This window comes from Mercenaria mercenaria, chromosome 17 (assembly GCF_021730395.1).
Source record: "Mercenaria mercenaria strain notata chromosome 17, MADL_Memer_1, whole genome shotgun sequence".
NCBI lineage: Eukaryota > Metazoa > Mollusca > Bivalvia > Venerida > Veneridae > Mercenaria > Mercenaria mercenaria.
Genome location: NC_069377.1, coordinates 48790246 through 48810428, shown reverse-complemented (window position 1 = coordinate 48810428; position 20183 = coordinate 48790246). Strand labels below are relative to the sequence as shown.

General features: G+C 36.0%; 1 protein-coding gene across 3 annotated transcripts in view; it reads left to right on the top strand.

The window, feature by feature from the left end:
- LOC123536222 (uncharacterized) overlaps positions 1 to 20183 on the top strand; it is a 74959-nt gene that overhangs the window by 16288 nt on the left and 38488 nt on the right. For all 3 annotated transcript variants that reach the window (XM_045319200.2, XM_045319199.2, XM_045319198.2), the window contains exons 4-5: positions 3162 to 3276; positions 16878 to 17046. In XM_045319200.2, coding sequence (XP_045175135.2) covers positions 3162 to 3276; positions 16878 to 17046 — 284 coding nt within the window. The remainder of the gene's footprint in view (positions 1 to 3161; positions 3277 to 16877; positions 17047 to 20183) is intronic.

Here is a 20183-nt window from a genome sequence, read left to right as displayed (position 1 = left end):
AATAAAACTAACTTTTAAATGAATGGTAAACTTGGGTATTGCTGGGATCGTGTCAGTAAAACAAACTTTGAATGGATGGTAAACTTGAGTATTGCTGGGATCATGTCAATAAAACAAACTTTGAATGGATGGTAAATTTAAGTATTGCTGGGATCATGTCAATAAAACAAACATTTAAATGAATGGTAAACTTGAGTATTGCTGGGATCATGTCAATAAAACAAACTTTTAAATGAATGGTAAACTTGAGTATTGCTGGGATCATGTCAATAAAATGAACTTTGAATGGATGGTAAACTTGAGTATTGCTTGGATCATGTCAATAAAACTAACTTTAGGGTTCGCACAGAATTGAAAACTCCTTGAATTTCAAGCTGCTAGATGAAAAGTGCTTGAATTTGCAAAAACCTCCTTAAAACTCCTTGAATTCGTTTCTTGCCTTGAAAACTGCTTGAAAAGTACTTGATTCTATGATAAAAGTCCTTGAATTTCCTTCTTCAGAAATTTTGGTCAGCTTAATAAAAATAGATCATAAAAGACGCTTTGTTATATGTACGCATCGCCATGTTTTATGTCTACATAACCTATGTGTACCGTACGATACAGGTTTTAAACAGACTGGTACTAGGAAAATTACGACGTGTAAAAATTACGGACACCATTTCCGTTACCGATATTGAAGAAGGCTATATACCAATAAAAGAATTTGTTCTTTGTTTCATATAAAATTCAGCTACTTCAGACCAATTTTGTTACAGTTTCTAGATTTTCACTCCGTAGTAGACCTATTTTCCACAAGATATCCATACATTTGCTTCAAGAAAACGAAAAGAAAAAGGGGTGTTGAATAGTATGCAGTGAAATGCAAGTCAGCTGAAGTCAGGTACCCTCATATTGCCGCATTTCAGAAAGCGGTCCGCAGAATAAACACCCTACTTTTGTTTTCAAGTAAACAACTCGAAAACATGCGAGTATTAGCATGAAACGTGTCCTATTTTATGTAAAATTCATTCCACGAGTGAAATAATGCCCATTTGGCCCCTGATTTACGCGCAAATGCGTGAAAAATGGAAAAATTATGATCTATTTATTAGGGACTTCTTTCGACTACACCACGGAAGCACATTTTGGACCGAATTACTGCATTATAACCAGAAAATGTCGTGTATTTTCAACAAAAAGTGGCTTGTATGCTATTCATGTCTGGTCGAGCACGAAAACAAACGGAAAGCCATGTGCAAATATTGTAACAAAGTTATTGACATTAGTTCAATGGGTGAATCGGCGCTGAAATTGCACGTCAAGTCTGAGAAGCACAAGAAAAATGTACCTGATCGAAGGTCACCCACGGCCACTCTTGATGTGTTTACTATTCCACCTTCGCCCCCCAGCAGCCAGAGGCACCTAAAACTTGATGTTATATGACATGATAAGTCACTGTTGATGTAAGAAGTGTTGATCAATTGTTTGCCAGTCATTTTGTGTGTGATAAAGTGTTGATCAATTGCAAATTGGAACTTTATAGAAAAACTTATATCACGTGATAGTCATTTTGGATGTAAGAAGTGTTCACCAGTTGTAAGCCAGTCATTTCGTGTGTAATAAGTGCTTGTTCAATTTTTTGCTTATCCTTGAAAACGTAATAAAAGTCCTTGAAAACTCCTTGAAAACCCCTTGAATTGTCAGTCTGGCTGTATGAACCCTGAACTTTTAAATGAATGGTAAACTTGAGTATTGCTTGGATCATGTCAATAAAACAAACTTTTAAATGAATGGTAAACTTGAGTATTGCTGGGATCATGTCAATAAAACGAACTTTGAATGGATGGTAAATTTAAGTATTGCTGGGATCATGTCAATAAAACTAACTTTTAAATGAATGGTAAACTTGAGTATTGCTGGGATCGTGTCAATAAAACAAACTTTGAATGGATGGTAAACTTGAGTATTGCTGGGATCATGTCAATAAAACGAACTTTGAATGGATGGTAAATTTAAGTATTGCTGGGATCATGTCAATAAAACAAACTTTTAAATGAATGGTAAACTTGAGTATTGCTGGGATCATGTCAATAAAACGAACTTTGAATGGATGGTAAATTTAAGTATTGCTGGGAACATGTCAATAAAACTAACTTTTAAATGAATGGTAAACTTGAGTATTGCTTGGATCATGTCAATAAAACGAACTTTTAAATGAATGGTAAACTTGAGTATTGCTGGGATCATGTCAATAAAATGAACTTTGAATGGATGGTAAATTTAAGTATTGCTGGGATCATGTCAATAAAACTAACTTTTAAATGAATGATAAACTTGAGTATTGCTGGGATCATGTCAATAAAACTAACTTTTAAATGAATGGTAAACTCAAGTATTGCTGGGATCATGTCAATAAAATGAACTTTGAATGGATGGTAAATTTAAGTATTGCTGGGATCATGTCAATAAAACTAACTTTTAAATGAATGGTAAACTTGAGTATTGCTGGGATCATGTCAATAAAACTAACTTTTAAATGAATGGTAAACTCAGGTATTGCTGGGATCATGTCAGTAAAACTAACTTTTAAATGAATGGTGAACTTGAGTATTGCTGGGATTCTGTCAATAAAACGAACTTTGAATGAATGGTAAACTTGAGTATTGCTGGGATCATGTCAATAAAATGAACTTTTAAATGAATGGTAAACTTGAGTATTGCTGGGATCATGTCAATAAAACAAACTTTTAAATGAATGGTAAATTTGAGTATTGCTGGGATCATGTCAATAAAACTAACTTTAAAATGAATGGTAAACTAAGTGTATGTGGCTGCTCAAAAACTGTGTACAAGACATGCAAATCGTTTAAGTGAATAAACAAGAGTGACCAAGTATCATTGTTTCAATTATTTCTTCATCCTACAGCTTCATCTTTTTTGAAAGCATGAAAAATTAATAAGTTCCCACTGAAATGCATTGATATCAAATTTAAGTTAAATTCATTGAGTAACATGTTTTAGAATACCCAATTCAGTTTAGCCAATACCCAATTCAAACCAAAATGATGGGCAAACACCCACTTCACTCAAAAAGCTTACCTACTGATATTGTAAGGTGGTGATGGTAATTTTATTTCAGGACCTCTGTTTGAAAGTTGATAATAATTATGTTATTTCAGCACCTATGTGTGGAAAGGTAATAATGATCGAGAAAGAAGATAATTGTATGGTACCAGCAACATTTGACGACATCAAACAAGATTTTGCGACAAAGCAGCATGCACTCTTTATGTGGTAAGTACATAACATATTTTTTCATATTTAAGAGAAAGTCACATTCCATTTGCATTTTTTTCTTCCTTTTTTTACCAGTAAATTATAGTAATTTCAAGAGGGATGGGTTTAATATACTGTTTTGTCCCCTTCCTTTTTTTCAAAGAAAAAAAGGAGGCATATAAAAAGGCTGTGTCCTTCCATCCTTCTATCTGTCAGTCATACTTCGTGTCCGGTCCTTAATTCTGCCATCCATAAAGGGATTGTGAAATAACTTTTCACAAATGTTTCCCATAATCAGACAATGTGTCTTGCGCAAGAGCCAGACCCCTAGTTCCAAGGCCAAGGTCACACTTAATGGTCAAAGGTTAATAGTGTCTATTTTCTGTCCGTTCCATAACTCTGCCTTTCATCAAGGAATTTTAAAATTAACTCCATAATGAAACAAAGTGTCATGCTCAAGAGTCAAACCCACTAAACCTCAAGGTCAAGGTCATACTTTAGAGTTAAAGGTTAACATGTTCTGTTTCTTGTCCAGTCCATAGCTCTGTCATTCATCAAGGGATTTTGAAATTATTGGCACAAATGTTGCCTATAATGAGTTGATGTGTTATGCTCAAGACCCAGACCCCTAGCTCTAAGGTCAGTGTCCCACTTAGAGATCAAATGTTAACATGATCTGTTTCTTGTCCAGTCCATAAGTATGCCATTCATCAAGGGATTTTAAAATAACTTGGCACAGATATTCCCTATACATGGCTGCTTGAATTGCGGCACTACTGGTGAGCGCTTTGCACACATGAATTTGACAAATTTACTTTTGGTAACTCACTTTTCTTTAAATAGTTCTGTTCTTGAAATAGGATATCACAAATTGGGCTTCATAGTCCGACCTGTATATAAACAAAGACTTATCCTGGAAAATATGTGCTTGATTAGTGAAAGAAAGAGTGAGGTACAATGGAAATTCTGCAGACAGGTACGGATCAAAATATTGTTCAGTGATAAATTAATTCTGTACATAAATGTACATTTTCTTCTTGCTGTCATTCCGAAGGAAAATGTAGCAAATAAATCACAATTTTATACATAATCTAACTTAAAACCGTGTTTTCTTTACACGAAGTGAAAAGACATGGCTGGAATATTTCAAAATTTACCCGGTGCTTCAGTTGCGGCACCGGAGATAGAATTGCGCTAAATAATTATTAGTTTGCAGTGTTATCATGCTTATTGCTCCACGACATTTGACTTAGTTTATACTAATTTATTTTAGCTCGATTGTGATGAAAGCTTTAAGCTTATTTGAACCACTCCCAAGTCCGCTTCCTGGAAAAAAACAGTACTGGTGTAATATGAAAAGTCATGTTCGTGACCCCACTGGGGCTCGAACCCACGACCCCTGGGTTGCGCAGCTGACATCTTAACCACTAGACCACCGCTCCCCTTTAACATAGATGTCAGATTACGAAAGCGGTATGCCTTTTGGAAAAACCAAAGTGTAAGATGCAGTACAACAAAGTTTTTAATGCGTCTCGAGGTGAGTTACTGGAGCTTGCCCATCAATATTTTATAAAACAGGGTTATTGTGGCTTAGATAATATTGACATATTCAAAAGTATGCTGTACACTGCAGGGAATAATGACATCCCTTACAGAAGCAAGCCTCTGTGGCGTACATGCTGCGTATTTGCTGTGTATATGCTGCGAACACAGTAGTACGCCAGAGGAGTACATTTTACATACACCGCATGCCGCGTACTATTTCGACGAGTACACAGCATGTACGCAGGAGGTCACTAGTACACTTCAAGTACGCAGCACAGACTCTGAAAATTTAAGGAGTACACTGCATGTACGCAGGAGGGACTTGTACAAGAAAGTAGTACACTGCATGTACACGGCAGATACTTTGAAATTTGTGCAGTACACTTCATATACGCGGGAAAGACTTGTACAATTTCTTTTGGCATTTATACTTAGTTTTTTTTTTTATAAGTTAAAGTCTGAAGTAAACTTCAAATACGCGGGAGGGACTTGTTCATTTTCTTTTGGTGTTTATACACTTTGAATTTTTTTAGGTAAAAGTCTGAAGTACACTTCATGCAGGAAGGATTTGTACATTTTTTTTTTTTTGGAAGCAAGAACTTGATTTCCGAGTAACTTTTATCTTAATAGCATAGAATAGTAGAATAGTTCAGATTACCGGTATTCTGAACAATGAAAATTTGCCAGACTATTTGCAATGTTCATTTGTGAAGCTTACATCTTAGTGATTTCTGAGCTGCACCTTGCATGCAGTGTAAAAATATATTCTTTTTCATTTTGAATTAATCCTGGAGCTTTCTAACTTGGATAATTGAAAAGCCTTATTTGAACTTCGTTGCATTACATTTTGTAATACATGAAATAATTACCAAGATAATGCCTCAACAGCCCCCGAATGAGAAGAATTAATAGCTCTCACTGTTATTTGAATACTCTTAAGCAAAACACCATTCTATCATGTTTTATAAAGGCTTTAATGCTCATTGTGTTAACTCATTAAGGCCTCACCAAATTAAAAAGTTGTTCATCGGATTTGCCGCTCGTTTATTTTCAGAACGTTTTTGGCTAATTGCGCTTGCCCCATTGGAAAAAATCAATCCAAAATTTTTTGGTGCGCTACTTTTTACTGACGTAAAAGTGTGTAAATGCTTATATAATTCCAGTCCTAGATTGTTCTCAGATGGATTTTAATCAAAATAAATACATACTATGCACACATCGTCTATAATAAATCATAACACTTATATTTAGTTGCATTAAAGTTGTTTCCCCTTGATGCAGTTACGCCATTTTCTTCAAATGTTTACCAAATTACATGCTACAAAAATTGATTTATTTCATTGAAAAGTGGATGAAGAAAAGCATACTAATTTATTTGATAACATCAGTCTACATTATTTTGGTAAGGGTAAATACTTATTGATGCATGTCATTTATATTTTTTCTGTTTTTTTCTGTCCAAATGATCATGCAGTTGGTGGGGTAAGGAATTTACATTATCACAGCAGTTTCGCCACGAGAGTACACAGCATGTATGCAGCAGGAGTACACGGCATGTACACCGCAGGACTCGGGCCAGGAGTACACAGCATGTACGCCGCAGGAGTACACAGCATGTACGCCGCAGGGGTAGTACACCGCAGGCTCATTTGCATGTGAAAAGTGAATGTGCCGCGTACATGCTGCGTACTATTTCCCGCATACTAAATTCCTCCAGCGTACATCCTGTGTACTATGTAGTCCACAGCATGTACGCAGCAAGTAGTACGCGGCAGAGCTCATTTGCATGTCAAAAGTGTACTACAAACGTACTATCGGTGTATGTGCGGTGTATATCCTGCGTACTATTTAAAGCCCTTGATTTCAGTACACATCATGTACGCATCATATACGCTGTATGTACACAGCAAGAGTACGCAGCAGGCCTTTTTCTTCTGTAAGGGATATGAACGTTCTAAGTGAGTAATTTTAAGAGTTCTAATCACTGTGTACTGGAGGTGACATATAGTCTACCTACAACTCTTACATATATATATTAACTAGATATTGATTTGAGTCTGGATAGCTTGATTGTATACCATTTTATTATAAACCTATATAAATTCTGTAAAAAAATCGGCTTGTATTTCACAATTAAATATGAACCCTTACCAAAGAAAAGGGCCTGCCGTGTACTCTTGCTGCGTATATGTGGCGTACTTGTCGCGTACATGATGTGTACTAAATTCTTGGACTTGAAATAGTACGCAGGATATACACCAGTAGTACGTTTGTAGTACACTTTTGACATGCAAATGAGCTCTGCTGCGTACTACCTGCCGCATACATGCTGTGAATATATAGTACCCAGGAAGTACACCTGAGAAATTTAGTACGCGGGAAGTACACCGGAGAAATAGTACACAGCATGTACGCGGCACATACACTTTCCACATGCAAATAGGCTCTACGGTGTACATGCTGTGAACAAGGTGCAATGTATTCTTTTCTGGTATTTTTGCATCGATATTCTTTACACATTCAATCAGTATAACTTTGTGCAAAGACATTTAGGCAATGGAATGCAATGTATTTTAAGTAAAGTAATGAACTTAAGTTTTTAAGCCAAATCAAAATGTAAAAGAAAAAAATTTATTATATTGATTACTATAATTGAAAGAGAAGTTGAATTACTAATTAATATAGAATAAGTTTTGCTGTGGCAAGTTTGTTACATTTAAAATTAAAACCTAAATTATATTATATATATATATATATATATAATATTTCCTTTATATATACTGGTATGTAAGTTGTCTTGATCAAGTTGCTAAGTTATGAAAAGAACAATTATAATTCATTTTAATACAAAAGTCAAACACAGCCAAGTATGAAGTAAATAATTAATTATACTACATGAATATTTTAACTTCAGTTAAAATACAAAAAGTAAATTCAACTTACAAAACTTTGATACTGTATGTTAGTTCTTTATTTTAGTATATTTTACGCTAAGAGACTGCATGTTGTCATTTTAGCTCCAATTTTCAAATAGACAGGAAGTTATTACTGGGCATGCTCCAAAGAGATCACCTGATTGTCTAATCTATAACCAGAGTTACTAGAAAAATCTGTTTTCTTGTTGTGTATATGAAGTGTACTTCTGAAAATTTCAATCACTGTGCCACGTACATGTGTACTACTGTCTCCTGCGTACATGCTGTGTACTCTGTGAAATAGTACGCAGCATGCGGTGTATGTAAAACATACTTCTCTGGTGTACTACTGAGTTCGCGGCATGTACGCAGCAAGTACACATTATGTACGCTGCAGATGCTTGCTTCTGTAAGGGTATTCCTGTGGAAATTATGATTTTTTTAATTTAACAAAAATTGAAAATCCACGAATTTACGTCCCCACGAAACAGCCGTTTTGGCCAAAACCACGAAATTTTGTGCCAACGAAATTACATGATTTCACAGTAGTGCACATACAAACTTCACTAAGATCCATTTTAATACCGATAAACATTGAAGATTTCATTTAATAACAAAACAACAAACAAAAAGGTAGAGGTATATAATAAAAGGGTCATTATAACAGTAGCTCGATCTGGGATTTTGTATTCGGCTGTCGTAGATTTTGCAAGGTCAGATCACACTCGGCGTTTGCGTGCCTCGTGAGATCCGATCTGGCAAAAATCCACTCGAGCCGAATACAGCATCCCAGATCGAGCTACTGTTGTAATAACCCAATTATATCAATGAATATGCTCGTGTTAAAAAAAAGATAACAGACACATAATTTTCTATGTCAGTAGATGTAAACAAGTCAGTTGCAAATTACATACCTGTACGTAATACCATATTTAATTGTTTATTGAATATTGGAACAGAAAGCCATACATTTACGTGACAATATATAAGAGCTTCTTTATAATGTTAGATAACAAGCTCTTGTCACGTAAATACTTAGGACTTTGAAGACAAGTAAAGACTTTGCTTTCTTGGTAAAAACCAACTTTCCCCACTGTTGTGTTTTTTCAGTCCATTAAAGTATATCTTGTTTCTGGTTTTCTATTTCGTGCGAAGTGCGAAAATTACATACACATGATAATTTGATAATGACAGATTTAACCAGATTGAAGAACCAGTGGGAGAAAGAAGATGCAAAAACGTTACTTTGTATGTGTAATATGATTTAGTAGGTTTGTTTGTGCTATAGACTTGATTTTGGAAAGCAGCCATCGTGATATGTTCAGTTTATTTTCTAATAAAATTCTCGATTCGACGGCCATATATTCCTTGAATCTCAGTAAGAAGGAAAAAAAATACTCCATTTCAACCGTCTAATTCTATTACTGGCTAAAATATGTTATTTTTCTGAAATGATAATCTAGAACATAAAATATAACATGTTTCTATAACAATCAGTTGAGTTCGTTTATATTCAAATTCTCAGAAATGGCTTCCTTTGAATTTAGAACAAAACGTTTAACGTATCTGAAAAGAAAATCACATGTGTTCACATCAAGAAAATCTCCTTTTCAAAAGACAATGAAACATTTTAGCACACTCCACAAAAACACGCCTGGTCCACCAAAACTATATTCAAGAACCCGTATTAAATTATCAACCACCAGTTGGGCATCATAATTCTAGTCATTATCCCCCGCCGATGAAATCGGGAGAGGGGATATTGAAATGGCGTTGTCTGCCCGTCAGTCTGTGCGTCGGTCTGCAGCCACTTCTCAGTAACTAGCAGGTAGAATTTCATAAAACTTGAAATTAACATGAACCAACATACTGCGATGATGCCCATCAAGTTTTTTTTTGGATTGGTCAATTTTTCTTAGAGTTATTGCCCTTTAATTGTTTAAAAATCCACAGATTTTTACATAACAAACCAACCAATTGGTAGAATTTCATTAAACTTCTTTCATTCTTTTCCATGAACATTTATTATAAACATGTGAAGTTGTGTATCCACACCTGGTGCCCACCTTGCCTTGGTCACACCCCTCCCCCTCCCAAACCCTCCCCTCCCCAACCCCCCCCAAAAATAAAAAATTTCATTCCTTTTTAAAAAAGTTTTTTCAAACCTTAATGAATATTTATCAACATGCAAAGTTGTACCGTTCCCCCACCTCATTCCTCCACCCAGTCATGCCTACCACCCGATCATGCATCCCCCCTTACCCCATTTTTTTTCGTTTTTTTTTTTTTCATTTTTAATTTTCCGTCAATATTTATAATCAACGTGTGAAGTTTTATACCCTCACCTGGTCATCCCCGCTGCCCTCCTCCCCCCCACCCCACTCCCCACAATAAAAAAGCATTCATTTTCTGTTAAATTGATTTTGACTAATGAAATTATTTGTTTCTTAGTAACATCCTTAACTTTTTGCCAGATATATTTTGCCATTCCTCACCACAAACCCTTTCGACGGGGGATACTAATTCATGGAATTTGCTTGTTTTATTTGTTAGCTCACCTGAGCACAAAGTGCTCGGGGTGAGCTATTGTGATCGCTCTCTGTTTCGTGATCGCTCTCACAGTCTGTCCATTGTTCGTCCACACTTTCCTTTAAGCAACTTCTCCTCCTAAACCACTAGGCCAATTTTGATGAAAGTTCACAGGGATGTTCCTTGGATGGTCTTCATTTAAAACTGTTCAAAGAATTGAATTCCATACAGAACTCTGGTTGCCATGGCAATTGAAGGGAAATATTTAAAACTCTTCTTGTACAAAACCACAGGTACTAGGGTTTTGATATTTGGTATGTAGCATCATCTAGAGGTCCTCTACCAAGATTGTTCAAATTACCCCCAAGCAACTCAACTCGGGTGAGCTATATAGGGCCAACATGAGAAATTTTAAGTCATACGGTCATACACCTCTAATATTTGTATGTGTAGCAAACTGAAGGCAAGAAGAATTCGATATATTTCTACTCTACTAACAGACGCACAAACACGCCAGTGTCCATATGCCAATATGTAATACTGCCAAGGACTGGTTATTGAGTTTCATAAATTATCATGCTTCAAGAGAAATATATCCCAGGGCTTTCCAGAAGGGTAAAAGAACAAGCGTCTGATACACGTGTTGATAGTCTCGCATCTTTTATCGTCAGTCCACACACGGGAACTCTTTCGGAGATTTACCCGTATCATGAGTATGCTTGTCAAAAAAATCTTCAAAAGGTCTTCATTAACTGTTGGATCTCAAAGTCTTGTAGGTATCAAATTATGAATGAGAAAGACATCACTGTTACATGTACTTGTCTCAACCATATGACTTTGTTTTGTGTGTGTCTTGTGACTGTGTATATTGCTCTGCATTGCTGTGCTCTTGTTTTAGTTTGGGTGATCCTCTTTTGTTCACTTACAATATTTTTTTTAATTACTTCCCTTTTATGTTACTATAAATAACTTATTTTGTAACTTTTTTATTATTGGCCATAGGGAAAAACCAAGACCACTTTTCTGTGGTACAACATGGATGGTACCTCCAATTTTTAGGTATATTTTGACATATCTGTACCTGCTATAGATTTTTTTTTGTGGACTTAGATTTTTTTTCTGTGGATTTTGTTGTTCTTGTCCTTTGGGCTTCAACAGTCAAGTTTTGTTTTTAGCTCACTTGAGCACAAAGTGCTCGGGGTGAGCTATTGTGATCACTCACCGTCTGGCGTCCATCCGTCCGGCGTCCGTCCGTCCACACTTTCCTTTAAACAACATCTCCTAAACCACAAAGCCAATTTTGATGAAACTTCACAGGGATGTTTCATGGATGGTCCTCTTTAAAATTTGTTCAAAGAATTGAATTCCATACTGAACTTTGGTTGCAATGGCAACCGAAAGGAAAAACTTAAAAAATCTTCTTGTCCAAAACCGCAAGGCGTAGAGCCTTGATAGTTGGCATGTGGCATCATCTAATGGTCCTCTATGAAGATTGTTCAAATTGTGCCCCTGGGGTGAAAAGAGGCCCCGCCCCGGGGGGTCCCAAGTTTTACATAGACTTATATAGGAAAAAACTTTAAAAATCTTCTTGTCTGAAACCACAAGACCTAGGCCTTGATATTTGGTATGTAGCATTGCCTTGTGGTCCTCTACCAAGATTGTTCAAATTATTACCCTAGGGTGAAAAGAGGCCCCGCCCCGGGGGTCCCAAGTTTTACATAGACTTATATAGGAAAAAACTTTAAAAATCTTCTTGCCTGAAACTGCAAGGCCTAGGCTTTTGATATTTGGTAGGTTGCATTGCCTAGTGGTCCTCTACCAAAAATTGTTCAAATTATGCAAGATTTCAGTACACATCATGTACGCATGATATACGCATCATATATGCTGTATGTACACAGCAAGAGTACGCAGCAGGCCTTTTTCTTCTGTAAGGGATCACCTAACGGAACCAAAATATTGTACTAGTGACCTCCTGCGTACATGCTGTGTAGTCGTCGAAATAGTACGCGGCATGTACGCGGCATGCGGTGTATGTAAAATGTACTCCTCTGGCGTACTACTGTGTTCGGGGCATATACACAGCAAATATGCAGCATGTACGCCACAGAGGTTTGCTTCTGTAAGGGATGCTTTGATAAAAATGATTGCAGAATTTTCATCATATCTCACTTCTTGTTCTTTCACTATTTAAGATGAAATAGGATATATCTTTGTAAGTATACAGGTCAGCCTACGAAGCCTGATTTTTGATATCCTATTCCAAAAATAAAGTAATACAAAGAAAAAGAAACCACTAACCATAAATGTCTATTATTTGTGCGGAAATCGTTCACTGGAAATGCCACAATTCCTTTGAAGCAGAGCACCCATGGTGCTCAAATTGCGCAATTAGCAGCTGTGCCATAATGAGTTGATGTGTCATGCACAAGACTCAGAACGCTAGCTCAAAGTTGAAGGTGACACTTGGAGGTCACAGGTTTAGAGCATCAGTTTCAAGTCCAGTCCATAACTCATCCATTCATCAAGGGATGTAAAAATCATTTGGCACAAATGTTCCCCATAATGAGACGATGTATCATGTGTAACCCAGGCCCCTGTCTCAAAGGGCAAGGTCACCCTTAGAAGTCAAAGACAACGGGTAAATTTTTTTTTTCTAGCTCACCTGAGCACGAGCTTTTGTGATCGCCCTGTGTCCGTCGTCAACAATTTGACTGTTAACACTCTAGAGGTCACAATTTTGGCCTAATCTTAATGAAACTTGGTCAGAATGTTACCCTCAATAAAATCTTGGAAGAGTTCGATATTGGGTCATCTGGGTTCAAAAACTAGGTCACCAGGTCAAATCAAAGGAAAAGCTTTTTAACACGCTAGAGGCCACAATTTTGGCCCAATCTTAATGAAACTTGGTCAGAATGTTGCCCTCAATAAAATCTTAGACGAGTTTGATATTGGGTCATCTGGGGTCAAAAACTAGGTCACCGGGTCAAGTCAAAGGAAAAGCTTGTTAACACTCTAGAGGTCACAATTTTGGCCCAATTTTAATGAAACTTGGTCAGAATGTTACCCTCAATAAAATCTTGGACAAGTTTGATATTAAAACTAGGTCACCAGGTCAAATCAAAGGAAAAGATTGTTAACACTGTAGAGGCCACATTTATGATGTGTCTTCATGAAACTTGGTCAGAATGTTAATCATGATGATCTCAAAGTCCAGATTGAATCTGGATCAAAAACTAGGTCACCCAGTCAAATCAAAGGAAAAGCTAGTTAACACTATAGAGGCCACATTTATGCCCATATCTTAATAAAACTTGTTCAGAATGTTAATCTTGATGATCTATAGGTCAAGTTCAAATCTGGGTCAGGTGGGTCAAAAACTAGGTCACCGGGTCAAATCAAAGGAAAAGCTTGTTAACACTCTAGAGGCCACATTTATGACTGTATCTTCATGAAACTTAGCCGGAATGTTAATCTTGATGATCTTTAGGTCAAGTTCGAATCTGGGTCCTGTGGGGTCAAAAACTAGGTCACCGGCTCAAATCAAAGGAAAATGTAGTTAACACTTTAGAGGCCACATTTATGACCATATCTTAATGAAACTATCTTGATGATCTTTAGGTCAATAGATCAGGTGAGCGATACAGGGCCTTTATGACCCTCTTGTTTTGTTTAGTCAGTAACTCTGCTTTGCATGGATGGATCTACAAGTTGATTTGTTTCATGTAAGACTCAGACCTCTAACTCAAGTTCAAGGTCACCTTTGGAGAACTTTTTTGGTATTTTTTGTCTATCACTTTTTATGCATGTGTGTATATTATTTAAATAACTTGGCATAAATATTCACTATTACAAGACATTGTGTCATGTGCAAAGGTCAAGGTCACAGGCATTCAAGTCGACTTTCTTTATTTTCTTTGTACATGATAAAAATTATATGGTAAAGTACAATACATGTGTTTTTATATCAGTTTTCTCACTAATAAGTTTGAAGTAAGGTGATTGGTATTGATAGATATAAAAAGCTATTAGCGATTGTAGACTTCCAGAATGCAAACCCAGGCGCATGTTATAACTTTATGGTATATAAAGCTAAATAAAGCATTATTATGGTTGCAAAACATTAGGTTGATATATTAGTGCAGCTCTGCATTGACCAACACTTGAATTAACTTTTTTTGGTGTGTAATTTAAAAGCAAGTTTCTTTTGTACCATATAAATGTCATGCATTTCATTGGTTTATTAATTACCTCCCTTTAATATGATAAAAATATTTCATTAAATTATTATTATGCCCCCTAAGGTTAGCAAATTAAAATCGCACTGTCTGTCCGTGCGTCCGTGTAAATTTTTGCCCGGGCTGTAACTGCCATCCATAACGGGATTTTGTAATTACTTGGCATAAATGTTCACCATAATGAGACGACATGTCATGTGCAAGATCCAGACTGCTAGCTCCAAGGTCAAGGTCACACTTAGAGGTCAAAGGTAAACAGGGTCTGTTTCATGTCCGGTCCATAACTCTGCCATTCATCAAGGGATGTTATACACCTGGTGTACGTCCATCCCTCAGTTAGCAATTTTGTGTCCGCTCTGTAACTCTTGAACCCCTTGAAGGATTTCAAAGAAATTTGACACAACTGTTCACCACATTGAGACGACATGCAGAGAGCATGTTCTGGGTGGCTCGCTTTAAGGTCATACTTAGGGGTTAAAGGTCATATGATTTTGTTTCGTTACCACTCTGTAACTCTTGAATTGCTTGAAGGATTTCAAAGAAACTTGGCACAAGTGTTCATCACATCAAGACAACATGATGTGCAAAGCGCATGTTTCGTATGGCTCGCTTTGAGGTCAAGGTCACACTTAGGGGTCAAAGGCCATATGACTTTGTTTTGTGTGTGTCTTGTGACTGTGTATATTGCTCTGCATTGTTGTGCTCTTGTTTTTGTCTGGGTGATCCTCTTTTGTTCACTTACAATATTTTTTTTAATTACTTCCCTTTTATGTTACTATAAATAACTTATTTTGTAACTTTTTTATTATTGGCCAAAGGGAAAAACCAAGACCACTTTTCTGTGGTACAACATGGATGGTACCTCCAATTTTTAGGTATATTTTGACATATCTGTACCTGGTAAGATTTTTTTTTGTGGATTTTTTTTCTGTGGACTTTGTTGTTCCTGTCCTTTGGGCTTCAACAGTCAATGTTTGTTTTTAGCTCACCTGAGCACAAAGTGCTCGGGGTGATCTATTGTGATCCCTCACAGAGCGTCGATATTTGGCATGTGGCATCATCTAATGGTCCTCTATGAGGATTGTTCAAATTGTGCCCCTGGGGTGAAAAGAGGCCCCGCCCCGGGGGGTCCCAAGTTTTACATAGACTTATATAGGAAAAAAACTTTAAAAATCTTCTTGTCTGAAACCACAAGACCTAGGTCTTTGATATTTGATATGTAGCATTGCCTTGTGGTCCTCTACCAAGATTGTTCAAATTATTACCCTGGGGTGAAAAGAGGCCCTGCCCCGGGGGTCCCAAGTTTTACATAGACTTATATAGGAAAAAACTTTAAAAATCTTCTTGCCTGAAACTGCAAGGCCTAGGCTTTTGATATTTGTTAGGTTGCATTGCCTAGTGGAGTTCTACCAAATTGTTCAAATTATGCCCCTAGGATGAAAAGAGGCCCTGCCCTGGGTGTCCCAAGTTTTATATAGACTTATATAGGAAAAAATTTTAAGAATCTTCTTGTCTGAAAGATTAAGGCCTAGGCCTTTGATATGTGGTATGTAGCATTGCCTAGTGGTTCTTTAACAAGATTGTTCAAATTATGCCCCTGGGGTGAAAAGAGGCCCCGCCCTGGGGGTCACTTGTGTATGAGTTATATAGCAAAAAATACTTCAAAAATTATCTGATCATATAGCCTAGACTGTTTAATTATAATTACCTGATGGCCCCAAGTAATAAGGGGTTACTTGACTGTGACCTTGACCTACTGACCTACTTTCTTGTTTTTTAAGATACAGCCTTGAAATTTGGATGACATATACAGTTTTGCACACCGATCTTAACACTGACTTTCAGTGACCATGAATGTGACCTACTGACCTACTTTCTTAATATTTTAAATTGTGACCTACTGACCTACTTTCTTGTTTAAGATACAGCCTTGAAATTTTGATGACGTACACTGTTTTGCATACAAATCATAAAACTGAATTTCATTGACCATGAATGTGACCTACTGACTTTCTTAATATTTTATTATCATTTTGACATTTGAAACATGTAGCTCATATTACTCAGGTGAGCGATCCAGGGTCATCATGACCCTCTTGTTTAAATTTTTCTCCAATCCTCTGATATAACCCTTCGGTCACACTTAGGGTCAAAGGTCATACCTTCAGGGGGTGCTTTTGTTAACCCTGCTGTTACATTCTCCTAGCCCTTTTCTCCTAAAATACCTCTTTCTGGATTTGATTTTTTTACAGTGAAGATTATATGAAAGTTTACTTAGTCTTACATTGTGATCCAGTAGTATGTGATCATACAGTGACGGAAAATTGGGGCGCCTTGTTCCTATGGTCATCTTGTTATAACAGACTTATCTGTTTTCTATATATACATACAGTACTACTACGGGAGGTAAGAAGAGGTACAACGTGCCATCCGACATTGAAGCAAGCTTAGAACAGTTGAGTCAGCAATCTTGTGATTTGACAGCAATGAATCGTAAAGAGTTAGAGGTGTCATTTCCCCATCTGCTCCAAGTGATGGACACCCCAAGATTTAAACCGCAGGTAAAAAATATTCATTGTTCTAGTATAGTTTTAATTTCTGTAAAAAAAAAAGATGTTAAGGTAAAGCTTAATCTTATTAAGCCTTGTTCTTCTTACTTACAAGACCCAGTCTATGACATTTGTTAATAATGTCACTACATTTCATGGGATACATTATTGTTTTGCTTTTGCCTGTTTGTCTGCCTGTCCATCTATCTGTCTTTACTAAGTATGTCTGCCCTTCTAAAATAAAACAAAAAAAACAACAGATTTTTATAGACATTTACAGGAGTTAAAAATTGGCCCCTTAAAGGTCATTCTTTTGACTGCTTCTGTGCTGTTGGTAAGATTTGAATATAGCTTAATAGGAATGATCAGTAGCAAGCCTAGTTATGTATTATTTATGGCTTTTGACTGTTCAACAACTTTTCTTACTTCACAGCTATTTGTTTTTTCTTTGCCAGATTTCAATGAAAATTGGGCACATTGTTACTTTAATGATGACCTTATTATGATAAAATGTAACAACAAGAGAGTCAGACATAAACTCATTACTGTAATGTAACCCTTTCATCAAAACTCACATAATTAGTACACCTCAAAGGACAGCAGTACACTCTGAATATATTTGAACTTTAGAAATTCAGATTATTTTATGCTGATTTCTAAACTATCATAGCAGTTGAGGTGAAATGGAACAACTATCAGTATTTTCAATATCAACATGTAAATTTCATATCAGGTGAGTGACGTCACCAATGGCACCTTAATAATGGATGATGTGACATCTTAAAGTACATTAACATCGACAGTTTTCAAAAGAATAAAATTTGTAAAAATGAGTGTGCAATAAAAAGATGATTAGATTTGCATTTATAACTTTGCACTCTTCTTTTAGCAGATTAATATAAAAAATAATAATAATTATATTACACTGATAGAACTCTTGCTAATTCTTGTAGAATAGTAACCAATGTCAGCATAAAAGTATTCTATCCCTTGAAGAGTAATGTTGGCTGCAGAATTATTTAACGCATAGTAACCAGCACCATGTTGCAACTGCCACTGCTCAATGAATTTACACACAGTTGTTAACTGTGTTATGTTTTATTAAACATAAATAGATAAGCATTAAACAGTGTGTCCAATTTCCATTCAAAATCTCAAAATTTAAAAAAAAAATAAAATAAAATAAGTGTAGAAGAAGAAAAAGTAGTTGAATAAACATTAGTCTGCATAGCTCTGTTCATAATTTTCAGCATGTGTTTCTTTGCATTTAAATACTTAACATATACTTTAATGTTCTATTTTGTAAAAATAAACCTGTCTTACCAAGATTAAGTGCATGGGAATACTTTTTCACTCCAAAAAACACCCAACCAATTTGAATAACTTTCTTTCACAATTAAGACTAATCTTTCAGATCAAATATTATGTCAGTTGCTTTGCACCTGGCTGAACTGCATGTAAATGTTTTTGATAAAGCTTGATGTTCCTTTGTAGATTCTCAGACTCCCTTTCTGTTGCTTTTTGACTGGATTGATATCCAATCTCAAAAAGCTGCCAACTTTTATCAAGAATTTTCATTGGCTTGTTATATGTTTCATGTTTGAAGTGTTTAGCATACAGTGATATCATACAGATTGAGTAGTATGAAAGTAGATCCTCAATATCTAGTTTGTATAAATGGACAAATTCTTTCTTAACTTTCCTTGCCTAGAATCAAAATTTATCACACTTTTTTGTCTCTCATCTGTCTGACACACATGAATTTTTGACATGCTTGGTAGAGTATGCTTGAGATCAACTAAACATTAGAAAAGATTTGCAACATGTAGTCGCTCTTTCAAAGAAATAGTTCCTTAATTTTCAGAAATGCATATGGGGACATAAATGAATAATGCAGCCCAAGGAAGATTGAAAGATTTTCAGAACTTTTTCTTCAGATTTTTTCTTAATTATTCTTTTTTCTAAAACTTGACATTTGTAGTATGTGTTTGTTTTGTAGATACTGATACATATATTGTTTGCTAAGATTTTGTATAAAAATTTTAAAATATACATTTGTATCGTAATTTGAACTTGTGGCTTTTCTTTGCCAGAATTTTCATCATTATTTCTGGACAAAACTTTGTAGTATACTTTTAAGGTAGTTATGCATGTTTTACTAACTTTGTCAAATCTAAAAGAAAGACGATCCTTATGATGTCATTGGGTGACATCATTTAACTAGTCTGACTGATTGAATCATGTATTGCTTTAACACGTTTGCAACTGAAGTAAATCTGAGCATCCCTAGATCAGCCTCAGCACTCAGGTGAAGTCCGACTACGGATGTTAGTTAAGATTGTTTGTATGTGTCACTTTTTTGATAATGTACATAGTGTATAAAATTTATATGAACTTTTATAACACTGTCAAAACTCTGTGTTTCTTGTTCTGTGTTAATTATTGACATTATATTGTTTGTTCCAGACTATATTGTTATATATCTAATCATGTAGAAATTAGTTCTTGGTAATTTTGTCTGAAAAAAGTAGTAAATGTTTTGCAACAGATGTTCTCTTCAAGTGTCAATACTTGATAATAATATGAGCCACGCCATGGGAAAAACCAACATAGTGCATTTGCGACCAGCATGGATTCAGACCAGCCTGCGCATCTGCGCAGTCTGGTCAGGATCCATGCTGTTCGCCTTCAAAGCCTATTGCAATTAGAGAAACCGTTAGCGAACAGCATGGATCGCAAATGCACTATGTTGGTTTTCTCGTGGTGCGGCTCATATCATACTGAAGTATTCTTCTGATGGTGTATTTCTTCTAATGGTGGTCATACGTATTGACGTGTGCTGGATATGTTCTCACCAAGAAAATTGAACGGGCCAGGAAACAATACTTAAAAACTTGGTTTAGCAGCGATTTTTGGCAAAATATTGTACGCCCTTATCAGAATCTTCACGGCAAATATGGCAACCATTGCTAAGAATAGAAATACTTGTTCCAATAGCAACCCTCAGCACTAGCCTAACATTTCACTATTCAACACTTGCATGAACATAGCCAGAGTAGCCAGGATTAGGGTTAGGGTTGGTTTCTGGCTGTTCTGGTTGCTCTGGCTAAATTCCCACACATCTATTCAACAGCTCTACCACAAAACGT